This window comes from Spea bombifrons, chromosome 8 (genome assembly GCF_027358695.1).
Source record: "Spea bombifrons isolate aSpeBom1 chromosome 8, aSpeBom1.2.pri, whole genome shotgun sequence".
Classification (NCBI taxonomy): Eukaryota; Metazoa; Chordata; class Amphibia; order Anura; family Pelobatidae; genus Spea; species Spea bombifrons.
The window spans coordinates 23,601,478-23,614,990 of record NC_071094.1 but is presented as its reverse complement, the minus strand read 5'-3'; the positions used below and the strand labels follow the sequence as shown (position 1 = coordinate 23,614,990).

The following is a 13,513-nucleotide window of genomic DNA, read 5'->3' as shown; positions in this document are numbered from 1 at the left end:
TTAAATTAAGGATACACAATTTTTTTTCTCATATTTAAAAAATGTTTTTCAAATCAAGTTGCCAAATTGCTACCCGTTACTAATTCTCAGAGTCTTTTAGTCTAATTTCTCCAGCCCTTTATGTCCAGCTGGAGACCTTGAAGCTAGATATGGCCTTCAGGGTTTTTCTAAGAGCCCTCAGAGTCTGTGTGAAGCACTTTTTCTATTACATCATCAATATTGTAAAGGTAAATGATATGTATCCTCCAAATTAAGGACAGTCGAAAACTGTTTTTAATCAGGAATAGCCAAGGCAGCCCACGTTTATTTAGAATCTATCAGCCTGACACGAGTCTGTTTGAATAGCAAGTTATAGTGTTATATATTTATAAATATATTTTTATATTGTTATATATTTATAAATTTCATGGAGACCCTCTACCTGACACTAGCCAAGTAGAGACATATTTTTATAAATATATTTTTATATTGTTATATATGTATAAATGTCATGGAGACTCTCTACTTGACACTAGCTGAGTAGATATATTGTTGCACATGCGTCTCCCATGGACCTTTAAGGAAAAACTAAGCAGAAGCAAAGTTATAGGGATGAAGTTGTCTTTGTTGGCTTCCAATAGGATTACGCACTTCAAAACTACACACAAAACAATAGAAAACAAACACTCTGTATTTACTTTACAATTTGCAAAGAAGACACATTTAAAGGATCTCCTACTTTGACATCTTTGAGCAAAAGTGAGCAAATCGCTAGTAACTGAAAATGCACTTGAAGAACATTGGAAACTGGGCAATATAAGAGTAATAGTGAAAGTGTCCTGGAACCATGTGAAATTAGGGAAGACGCATGAGATTACATAGAATGAGCAGATCAAATGACTTAACTCACTGTTTGACTAGGGGTGGGGGAGGTTGTGAGTGCATCTGTCTTTTGACAGTGTGAGGAGTGCAGGGTGGAGTTAGGACTCTAGAATTAGCAACTATGAGAGACATACAGAGCCTAACAAATGTCATGTGGCAGGGCAGACAGATGCATGTATGATCAGACACATACTAATGCACATGCCAACATTTTCCTCTGCATGCATACAGCAAACTTACACAGAGAGAGAGTGGAAAGCACAGATTGCACATTATCCATACACACCCATGAGCACACACCTATAGTGGAAAAGGAAACCCTGGCGAGCCCAGCTTAGACTCGTCTCAGACTTTCCGCACAGCTCCTCTGATGGACTCCGCTGTTGGCCCCATCGCTGATCAGATCCTTGTGCCTGGTGGTGGTTTTGGATTTGGGGGAACACATTGAGGGAATCTGCGGGGACCAAGTATGGATCACATAAGAGAGGCAGAAATGCAGCCAGGAAGCAGGACACACAGAGCTCATTTCAGAGACAGAGCTAGCAAGACTTGGAGACGCCTGAGAAACAGACTGTCTGCACCTCTGGAGCTTGGTGAGTAAGGGCAGAGCCATTCACCCTGCTTGGGTAGAAGTAAGAGGGTCACCGCTACTCACTGACAGTAGCCACACTGTCCCCACTACATTAACCCTTTGAGGCTGAACAGTGCAGACTTGTCTGAGATGGCTGATCATCTGTTGATAGCAATTCCTTAGGTATCGTAGGGTGTCTTACTGTGTACCTTTTAATACTAATATGTAATTTATTGTGCAATATTATACCTATCCCCCCCACTCTCAATTTTGTCCATTAAAATAACATGAAACGGATCAGAAATACAACACAAAAGTTGAAAAATGTTGTAAATGAATATTGTAGCTGGAAAAGGCTGATTTTAATGGAATATCGTCATAGGTGTTCAAAGCACCTTTATCACTCCCATCACTCCTGTGTTCCAATGGCACGTTGTGTTCGCATCCAAGTTTAAAAGGCTAATTGATCATTAGAAGCCCTTTTGTAATTAGCACAGCTAGAAATGTTTTGTTTTCATGAAAATAGCTAAGTGACCCCAAACCTTTGAGCGGTGTGTATATTAGCCATCCTTGCATGTAGGACATTCAGTGTATCCACTACTAAAAGCAATGACTCATTCATGCCTCCTTTCTGGACTTTGTACATCTGTCAGCATCTAATACTGTTATGTACCAAGGGTCTTTTATGCAATGTGTCCAATAACAACCGTATTACCTGTTAGAATACCGACCCCCATTTCGCTCCTAAAGTTGAGCACTTAACTATTTCCCTGCCGGAGCTTATGTGAGACTGTGTATTGTGCGTTTGTCGTGGCGATGTATAAATATTATGATTGTGAGCTCATGAACTGGATGTGCGAGATGACTCATCATTTTCCTGCCATTCCCTACGTTCTGTAACTCGCGCAGGATGTGGGCATAGTGAGCAAATGCCCCGAGTTCCAGCACCCACGGCACTGCTTGCGTGAATCACCAAGGCTACAGACAGTGTTTTAACGAAGGGATGATTGTTGTCATAGACAGTTACTACGTATTGTAATCAAGCAGCAAACACTGAGCCTTAAAGAGCCCCTGAGTTAATGAAGGTGTCCCGAGCCAAAGGTGTGGATAATATTTTAGCCCATCTTACCGCAACGTGAGGAGTGACGGTGCTCACTACTCATGAATCACTCGCTTTATTTCCTGCAGGCTTGTTCTTTACCATTTTAACTCTTTAAAGGAACAGTCATGTTGAAATGTTCCTTCATACTCGTAGTGTAACACTTCACTTGTTTCACTTTCTGATTGAACGTACGTTAGCCTGTTCAGCAGGCGAGGTACGGTTTAGACGGCCAAAGAACAACGACTTCTGTTTCAGGGGCTATGGCTAAAGGAATGACTGGGTGGCAAAGCATTGCAAAGACTTTTCAGGAAATGTCATAATAGTGATGGCTATTTATGGAATGCACTAAATCATTTAGACCATAACCTCAGTATTTTATTTGCACAATCTAATGTGGGGAGCCCTATGATAATCCCATATACAACGGAAGAGAAACAACAATCCAGGATAGAGGGAGTGAGATATTTAGTTCCCACGGAGGCTCAGTCCCTCCAAATGAGAGACAGTTGGGAAGTATAGATACGTTTTTAAGAGTATTTTCACTTCCCTTTTGTAACAGTACTACAGAATCAGCTAGTGTTTTGTAATAAAATGTAATAAGAGACATGAGTGTCTTGTACTATTTCATTATTATATTGACCTGTCCCGTTATATCGCTCTACACTACAAGGACCACTGTTAATAATTCTGTGTTGACGCAGGGTGGGGAGCAAATAGCTCCAGCTTATAATCAGGGATATTCACTTTTGTCACCCCAGCTACAGTTGACTACAATTGTGATGTTCGGTAAGCCAAATGTGGCAGAAAACATACCAAAATACAATTAGATTGAATGTCATTTATATCAAGAATGCTCTACTTTTTTTAAATACGGTTTGATGCCTTTGGGTGAAATTTGCTGTTTGTGTTATATTTACGGGAATATTCCTATTTCTGAAGCTAGTGTAATCCTGTAGTTCACTTCTCGCCCCAAACAGTGAATTTCACCTTTCAGTTCAGCTGTCAAGTACACATAGAACAAATGTCACCCTTATCTGCAACTGATAATAACCATAGTGCTAGCGCCGGTACCTCTCAGCTTTCAACACCGTGTGACTGTCCTAACACCCCCTAAACCCTTTCTAGGAGCCACAGAAAGCTGCTGATTTGCGGATCAGTCGCAGAACCTCCCAGGTCCTTACCGACGCATGCATGTTTCCGTGTGCGAGAAGCAACAGAGCTCAGATAAGGCATAAGGAAAATAATTGTCTCCTAAACATTGGATATGTAACACTATAGCTTGTAGTAGGGTGACCATATTCCCCTTTTTAACCAAATTCTTCAGAGCTGCATTATAACAATGCTGAATTGTCTCATTGTACAGCGCTGCAGAATATGATGGTGCTATATAAGACAATAAAATAATAAATAATTAAGTGGAGATCTCCTTGCATATCTTATAAGCAGGATAATAGCACTCACAAAAAAAACATGCCTGATATACACCAAGAGCGAGAATGGTTTATAGTATAATAGATGGCCATAATAAGCACAGGTTACCTAATTGTAGTTTTTTAATGCTTAAGATACTTCCCTTAATGCTTATGGATAAGCAAGGTTTAAAAGCTGCAGAGTTTGCTGTGACCAGGTTAGAAATACTGTAAAAAAGACTGTAAGAACCATGCAGAGTCAATGGGAGGTTGAATTGACCCAGCTTTGCGCACAAATACACTACAATTCAAAAGTTTGGGGTCACTTGTTTTTATGGAAAATAAGGAAACTTCTAGCTGTGTTATATAATTGGAAAATGGTTTTCTAATGTTCAATTATCCTTTTGAGCTTAAACTTGGATTAGCGAACACAACGTGCCATTGGAACGCAAGAGTGATGGGTGCTAATAAAGGGCCTCTGTATACCTACGAAGATATTCCATTGTAAATCAGCCATTTCCTGCTACAATAGTCATTTACAACATTAACAAAGTCTACACTGTATTTCTGATCAATTTCATGTATTAGTAGAAAAACATTGCAGTTCTCTCAAACATGAGTGACCCCAAACTTTTGAACAGTATACTTAACTCATGCAGTGGAGTCTGTCCTGCCACCAAAGCAAGAAAGTCCAGAGTATAAGTAACATAACCTTGAGCAATAAACGTTTAGCTCATTTATACTGCTTAAGAAACAGGACTATATAGTGGTAAAAATAGAAGGATATTGTCTACAACAAAATTGCTACATGGATTTCATTGTTGCAATCAACAGTATTTCAAGATCACTTTTCAGCACAACATTTCTGTTACTCTAAATAGTTGTTGATACTGTTTACCATTGTTTTGCCTATAATATACATGTGTTGTCGTACACATTCAATTGTTTCATTCCCGATCTCATCGCCCTGTTGGAAGGCTCTTTGATGTATTATTAAACTTATTCACATCACAAGATGAAAGTACAGCCCCTCAAGCCTAACTTTATTGAAATAAAACTACCTTAGGAATGGAAAGGTCACTGTGATACATATCTGTGATTTATTTGTAGAATGTTTTTCCCTAATATGTATTTTCTGCAATGCGTATCATGCTGGTCACTCCAGCATCTCTGCATGCAGGGACAAGTAACTAGCGAATAGTAACAAGCGAACCTGGACCAAATACTGCCCCTATGTAGTAAGCAGTAAATTGGGGACATAGGGTTGGCATCTACAAGACTAACCCCACCATGTAGGCATCATAGGTGGCTTTCTAAGGTACCTAGCTGTTGGGGGGGCTATGATAAGCTTTAGGAGACCTACATCAGGAGGTGGAGCCCATTACACCCTCTCCAGTTAAAGTTGCCCCTTCATACACTGCTGTCCTTGTTCCAGATCACGGACAGAGGAGGGGCTCATGATCCTTCAGAAACATGTTGTGAACTATTAATAGCTCTGCATGCTATCGTAGCTCAATGCTGACATTCACATGGTCGGGGCAGGGCCTCAGCCCCGCTATAACTGCACTTGGACAAAAATAAAACCACTTCATATTTAAGCATTAGTATTAGATCTGCAGATATTTCTGACTACTGGAACATGTAAATCATATACAAATAAAAAGGCATTTTATGTGGCTTAAACAATAATGTAAGAATAAAAGATTTCCAAGAAATACTTCATAGAATAATATAAAATAATATATTAGTAAAATAATTAACTTGTAAAATAATTAATATCTTCTTGATAGTGGTAGGCTTTCACTCCTTCCACTCTGACAAGCTGGACCAAGCCAATGGTTGAGCCCAAGCCAGCTGGAGCAGCAATACCCGTGCATTAATTTACAGCAATGTCGCATTTTTGTGGCTGATTTTATTTATTTTAAATCTGACCCTATCCTTGCATTGGAGTGACATTTAATAATACTTTATTGACTTTAGCCAGTGCTCAGCATGCTCTACATGTGGAATGGTTATTGTTTATATAATACCAGCATATACCATAGCAATGTAAAATGAGGTTATACATACAAATCTAAATATTTAGGGAGACTGGGGCAGATGATGGTCACCTGCTACAGATTTTGGAGTTAGTCTCTGCACAGCACTTAAAAAAGTGAATAGTCTCTGATTTCTCAGGATGCAATGAAGATTAATGCTAGGGCCCACAATTTATGGTTGTGCTTATAATAATAATGTTCTATAGATGATGGCCTTGTTAATAAATTATAAAGTGGGGAAGATCAATTCCTAAAAGATGTAATGTCCATGGAATCTATGGATAGGGGTGGCTAATGCAAAAATCACTTTCTGTTTCCTACATTATGTAGGATGCAGGAAATGTATGGGCTGCTAATGCAAAGCTCATTATTTGTTCATGAGTACTAATTTGTACGTATCGACTGCTGCTCCTTATATGTGGAAGTTTGTATATAGTGAAGTACAGAGCTTTGCTAATCTCCAAATAGGTTATGTTAAAGGGACAGTTTACTGTTGAAGAAGAATGCATATTGAAGTACTCGGTGGGTATTTTAATATGAACTCTAATATGAACAAATAAGAAAGGAAAAAAGTATGTGGTAAGATTATTGCCACTGATTATTGCCACTGCTTCACAGTGTGTATTGCTGGCAGAAGTGTTAAAGTCCTTCTAAAGTTTTCCACTTAGCCATACATAAGTTTGACGGTACCCTTGGAAGGTCATGTCTGAGATATTCTATTGTTTGCAGCATGGCAGATGGCTAAGGATTTGGTATGAGTATCTGCAAAATGTTGACAATACACCATTATCAATCCATCATACTTAATTAGTATTATTATTTTGAACCATATATGTAGATGTTCAATTGAAGTCACAATTCACATAGCACAGGAGATATGTTGATGCTGATGTAATTGCTTATCTTGGTGATTTAACAGAATTCTATTTGCAGTACCACGAGAATCCACATGGGGGCAGTTCTAGACTCTGCCTGTTAAACCCAATTACATTCATGCTTGGAGGAAATGTCAGGTCTGCCTGTTTAGGACCTCCTACCTCAGGCATCATACTTTGCACATGAGAACATCTCTGCGGAGGTTACATGTGGGCTTGGAGCTCGGTCGCTGGCATCTGTTTAGATTTAAGGAATTGACCGTTTGGGTGTGGGACAGCTGTGCTGGGGACACAGAGCAGGTGCCAAGGCTGCTGTATTTAATATTACAATGTGAGCAGTGTTCTCCTAAAATGCAGTTGACACTTGAGTATATAACATCCATACTGTGCCTACTGTTTTCCAAAAGCTGGAACCCAGGAGGTCCTTAAGTGTGCATTTCTTTGCTGTTGCTGGAACAAATTGTCTGTTCACACGTCCCGCTCATAGCAGGCATTGCTGACACATTGTCCACTAAGTGGTAGAAAACCAATGTCGGATCTCTGTGTGCATTCGGGATCATAATATGTATCCCAATATCTAAAGTGTATTTAAAAATAAGTAAATTTAAAACAAAGCAACAGTGAAAATGGCGGGGTTAAGAATTATGTCTTAAATAACATGTGAAATCCAAATGATGTAGCTAGGAGCACAGTTTATGTTTAATATTGAGAATGTTCCCCTACCGAACAGGGCCAGGAGCATTCAATGTTAAACCGGATTTATTATAATTTATACCCTTTGCCTTTTGTTCTGGTAATATTATCATGATCTTGATATGAAGCAAGTGGATCCTTTCCTTATTGACCCTCCATTATTTCCTGTTGTTTACCTTAATCACATCCTGTGTTTACACTTATCGGAGGCGCAAGATGATAACCAACCACAGCTGTCTGCACCTTCCTAGATCTCATAGCTTCTGCCGCAAAGATAAATATCTCTACTGCCTATAGGGAAGGTTATTGCGTCTTGTCTAGTATGCTGAACCATTGAACCATAGCAGGCATTTTATTGTTACTACTACAGGTTTTATTGCATAACACATGGACACGTTCAAAACGTATGCCTCTGTGAGTGTGTTACCAGTGTATTTCCTCCCCGTGCCTGGGTTAAGGGTTAAAACTGCTTTCTGCCCCATTGTCCATTTGCACGACGGCCTGTATAAGGCTGGGGTGCCAGGAGCAACCATAGAAATATTCTGCAGGAAGCTGGGGGCAAACAATACATGGCAGGCCTTTTGTTAGTATTAAAAAGATTTACAATGGCATACCAGTTACCACCATTCTCCTCACAACCAGCAAAGCAATTGCCACTTCTGGCTGTAGTGTGATTACATATTTATTAAAATGCCATGTTACTGTATACACTAAACATCCCAGTAGGAAGTGCAGGAATCCCACACATGGAGAGATGCGTGAAATGGAACACCTTGTTTTCCGAGGGTGTGTGCAGGTGCAGAGTACAGTCACCTGTCAATCATCACAAAGAACCCTCTCTATGTTTGTACTACATTGGGTTATGCCCACTAAATCATAGCCCATCCAAATCAGATTCTATCACAAATACACAACTGATTTGGAACCCATAGGTTGGAATCCCCATGCTTTAGCAAGGAATAGAAATGCAGTGCACCTTGTTCATTGATATGCAATGCTATTGTACACACCTTTTAGCAATGTACAATGTCAGAGGTTTGATTATATGAAAGCAAAAAAACCTCATATTTTACTGTGAAACTGATGCCTCTTACATATACTTGATTGTAAGGTTCTTTGAGCAGCGTCCTCATTACCTTTTAGTTTCGGAAACTCCAAACTGTTATATGACGTACTATTTATGCCACTCTGGAATATGTTGGTGCTATATAAAAGAATAAAAAACGTTATACTTGATACATTTTTTTCCAGCCAGCGACAGGTTAATGTCCCCTGTCACTGCTCCCGCATGTGCCCTGCTACAAGCAGCAGATCCAGCAACACCTTTAGTTTTCATACAGCTTGCCTGCACAGCAGCTGATTGGCTGATCATTCTGAGAGGTGGGGACTCCGGTCCCCTCAAGGACTTTTCACTGATCACCTCTAGGTTTGCACACTCAGTGACAACAGCTCAGCAGGGTCATCGGCTGAGCTGGCATAAAGCGTATATCTGTAGATTTGTGCCCCGTGCTTCTGCCCTGGCTGTGTTTTTTTTCTTTTTTTTACCTATCGAACCTACAAAAGGATCCTTTACTCTGTACCCTTTACCTGTGACTCCTGGCTGGAAAAGCAAGGACTTGGATGATCTTGGTCCCCTATCTTAAATCAAACTTAAGACTCTGTGTTGCATCCTCAAGGTACTAAACATTCAAATGTTAACCCATTCATTGTTTAGATATGCAAAGCAATACTTTTCTGACTTGTGTTTAATGTAAACTCTTTTCAGGAATCCTATGGTCAGAATTTAAGGCAACTATGCTATTTAAAGATGCAGTGCAATTATGTTTTATCCGTATAGTATATTCTATTTTCTATGTCTTTTCTCAGCGTATTTCTCGAATACTGACAGATGTTTTCTGGTAGAAGGATATCAGTAATTAGTGTTTATACTTACGTTGCTGTGTGTTGACTTAAGGGTTAAGCCCGCTATGTGATTCTACAGTCAGTCATCTCGTAGGGAATTTTGTGGTGTTGTGGACTGTGTCAGAGGCAGCAGGAGATCTCCACTTTGTTACACATATTTCTCAATGCTGATCAGACATTAAGCTGGCTAATCATTACTTGTTGCTGCCAAACTAACACAAGGGCTGCAGCCAGCAGTGGGATGGAGCAATCAACGAAATGTTAATGTGACTGGGCTCTGTTTGCACCGAGCAATGAAAAAGTGGCCACTGCTTTACTAAAAGTCTAGTACTTTATGCTGTAACTTCCTAGAAAAGATAGTAGAACGCCCTCGATAGACAATTCCCTAATATGTTAAAGGCATCACCGGTGTTTCTAAGAAGTACAGCTGTCATCCTGGGATTGTTGATCTCACACGACCTAATATTGGGAACATAGCCAAATCAAAAGTATGGTGAGCAAACATTCAAATGATGACAAGGATGAAAATCTTAAGCCTGCTCATTTTGCTGTTACAGTTCCTAACGAATGGGAACACTAGTGCTGGTAGTCCATCTTCTGCTTCTTCATTGACTTTCACTAGCTTCCAAAATGTTTTCAGTCCTGAAAAAGTAGCAAATGATATGATCCTTTCAAAAAAATTAATAATAAGCAAAGATGACGATGTTGAATTAAAAAAGGCAGCAAGTAAGACGGTAGAGTAATTTTGAATACAAGAATATTCCCTCTGACGCAACCTATTTGGTGTTATTCTTATCTTTTTGATATAGTGTAAACAGATTCCTCCGAGGTTATACAAACACTGACTTAAATGATCAGACACCAAATTGTGATGGGCCTTGTCTGTTAGAGTTTCCAAAGATTATTCATATAATCTTGCATTTATTGTCGATTTTTCGATGAATGGAAACATAGTAGAGGTTATGTATCAAATGTGGGAAAAAAAATGTTCCCATCCACAGGAACCTTACGAAACCATTTTCAGAACATTGCACCATGGCCGATACATGTAACACAATCAGCCGCTGAGGTTGTCAGCACAGACAATTTACAAAGATTTAACAATGGCATTTCCATATGCTAAATTTCTCAGTGGGACACGGGGATTAGATGGATTTATTCTGAAGGCTGTATCCTTGGGATGCAGCTGCTTTCTGTTCCACAAAAATAAAATCATTGTCAGGCATATCAGCGGCAGCTCTGCAGATGTTCTGGTCATATAGGACATTAAAAAATGGTGTAAATATCACAGGCCGGTGGCTGTATAATAATTGGGCCAGTCTCTTGAACGTGTCCAAAAAAATGCAAACTGCAAATTACAAACTTATTAGAAGCCTAAACATGTCTCCGACATCTGGTTTAAAACATGATGTTTGGTGTATAGTCTCCAGAATTATTCCTTTCTAAGTTTCATGAATTGTAGAAAACTTTGGAAATATATAAGGCTAATGTTTATACTGAATTTTGCTAGCAGTGTTATCAGGAAAGAGTTAAGCTCATTTCTGAGATATCAACACTATGGCCACATCAACTGTACATGTTGATGACATGATGACATTAAAGAGACGGTCCACTGTCCCAAACAGCCTCACCAATGGGGAATTCATAGATGGTTTCATCAGAAATTTGCGGGAGGGGGGGGTCCCTGCCCTTCACCTCCTCAGCTTGCAGATTTCCCCTCTGTTCTTGCACAGACAGCGCTCCCATTGATTGGCTGGTTCTACAGTCAAGGGGGATGTATGCTGCAGCTCTGAAGCTGCAGAGTCCTGAACAGCTAAGTATGTCTTTGGAGTTTCAGGTTAGGAACGCATATTAAAGTATATATAAGTACTTCATTATGCATTCATCATTAGTGAAAAAAAGATGTATAGGTAACACTCGCTTCACTTTAATGCAAGAATGTACCTTTCATTTTATTCATCACAATACTGCAACAGAAAATATAGAAACAGGCAATGTTGTATATTTTCTGAAAAAATAAGTGATGAAATAGAAATTTAAGTAATTTTTTCACATATAGAAACAGCAGAGGGGAGGCAAGTAAAGCCATGCCCCCCCATATATACACACGCACACACACGCATTCTTACCTGTATCCGGTCGCATGCCCTGCTCGCGTAATGTACAAGCTACTGCTACTGGGTCACATAACCACATTACATGACCCACTGCTCTCTGGCCTCCCAATTTGGACCAGCCATGTCCGGAAATTACCAGAGGTAATGGGAGAATACATTGACTATCCAGTTACTTCTTACGAGCCCTGAAATTCTGTGCATCTAAGATGTTTAAACCTTGTATAATTAACATTATGGAAATAATTACTCACACCTATTGTTAGGTAGGGCATTTCTTTTCAATAAGCGCATCTTTATTTATTATGGATGCTTTGTGAGAATGTCACCCTTAAATTCTTGAATATAATACAACATAAAGTGTATTTTTAACACTTTGCACATCCCTCTGTACTTAAAGAGCTAATTAAAAGAAGCATTGAAATTAAAAAAAATCAAAACCTCATCCAAACAAAAGAAGAATAAATCAAGCTGCTTGCAGAATCAAGATCTTTGGGCTGTTTATTTTGTCTACAGGGAGACAAAAAGCAGGCAGTTTAACAAGTGGGAAAGTATCATGCCTCATTGTATCAGTCTGTAACAGCAGAGATGTGCATCAAGCGATGAATAAAAGGGGTCAATGTGTTGACAGGGTCATCAAGCCTCTCCTTTCTCCATAGACCACATATTTTGAAATGTCACTGACATTTACACCTTTGCACTATTCCCCAGAGAAGGGGGGAAAAAAAGTTAAGATCTTGTGCTTATTTTCTTTTTACTTTAATTAACAATGGCATTAAAAATCCATGAATGACTAAAATAAGAGAACTTGGATTAACCCAGTGATTTCTCAATAGAGACTCATGTACAAAACAAGCAATAGTTTACTCTCTCTAAAATATAATTAAAATTAATTCAAAATTAAGATAATTAATGTCTGTATAAAGATATGTTGAAGCAAAAGCTAATATTCAGATGTAGATTGCAAATGAGACACTGTAGACGACTTTCAGGGAACAGCTATACACGTGTTTGGTAGATCAGAGGTTCCATGCAATGGACATCCATGGGCGCACAAACATATATGTGACAGTGCTCACATGTTTGTGCTTGGATGGTGTGGAGCACTGAGGTATAACTTTTCCAAGCACATTCAGTGAGGCCACTCGTAAAAGCATGAGAGCAGGTTAGAGTTGTATGTCATTGGAAGAAGGGTTTTAGGGAGGAAAAAAAAGAGCCAGGCTGGAAGTAAATAGATCAGGATTTAGATAAATGCGGGAAATAGGCTTTTGAAAAGTAAGGTGTAGGGAAAGAAACTGTAGTTTATTTGATCAGTTTTTATTGTGACAGTGTAGTAAAGTATAGTGTTATTTATTGATAAATGTGATCGGTTTATGCCATTGTTTGGTATCTCTCATCTCCAGGTCCTTGTGGAGTGTCTTAGGGTTTCTTTGTCAATTATCTAGAAAAATAATTTGCCTCTTGGGATAGTAGCTATGAAGGTAGTTTTCCCGCTACTGAAATAAGTTATGATTAATTTACGAACTAGCAGGTTATGATGCAATAAGAAGATTCATAGTATGCGTTATGAAGTTTGTTCTTCTCATAGTAGGAACCACTTGGAGGGTCTCTTTTATTGCAGACTCTGAAGTGCCCAACTAAAGCTCAGCAGAAAGCTTCAGCAAGCTCAGTACATGATACATTTGTGATCTCCTAGAGGTTCCCTGAACAGAGCAACTCACAGAAGCTCATGGAACTTGGAGAATGCAACAGATGGGTTTTTGTTAGTGCTACCCTAGTGAGATGTGTGAGTGGGAGCAAACATTTTGCAGCTCTGATGGGAGAAACAGACCAGATCTGGTGACTGTTGCTCACACATATAGAATTATGTTCCTTCTACTGGGATGTACTACAAGAAGAAAAAATAAACATAACGCATAAAATTCTTGAATAAAAAATAATTTCCGT

General features: G+C 39.2%; 1 protein-coding gene across 2 annotated transcripts in view; it reads left to right on the top strand.

The window, feature by feature from the left end:
* Window positions 1-906: 906 nt before the first annotated feature.
* STARD8 (StAR related lipid transfer domain containing 8) overlaps window positions 907-13,513 on the top strand; it is a 51,804-nt gene continuing 39,197 nt past the window's right edge. Inside the window, exon 1 of one of the 2 annotated variants that reach the window (XM_053472329.1) lies at window positions 907-1,454. In XM_053472329.1, the coding sequence (XP_053328304.1) occupies window positions 1,331-1,454 (124 nt within the window). In that variant the 5' untranslated portion in view covers window positions 907-1,330. Of the gene's footprint in view, window positions 1,455-8,991; window positions 9,227-13,513 lie in introns of those variants that run through there. The other variant, XM_053472332.1, reaches the window with a different exon arrangement.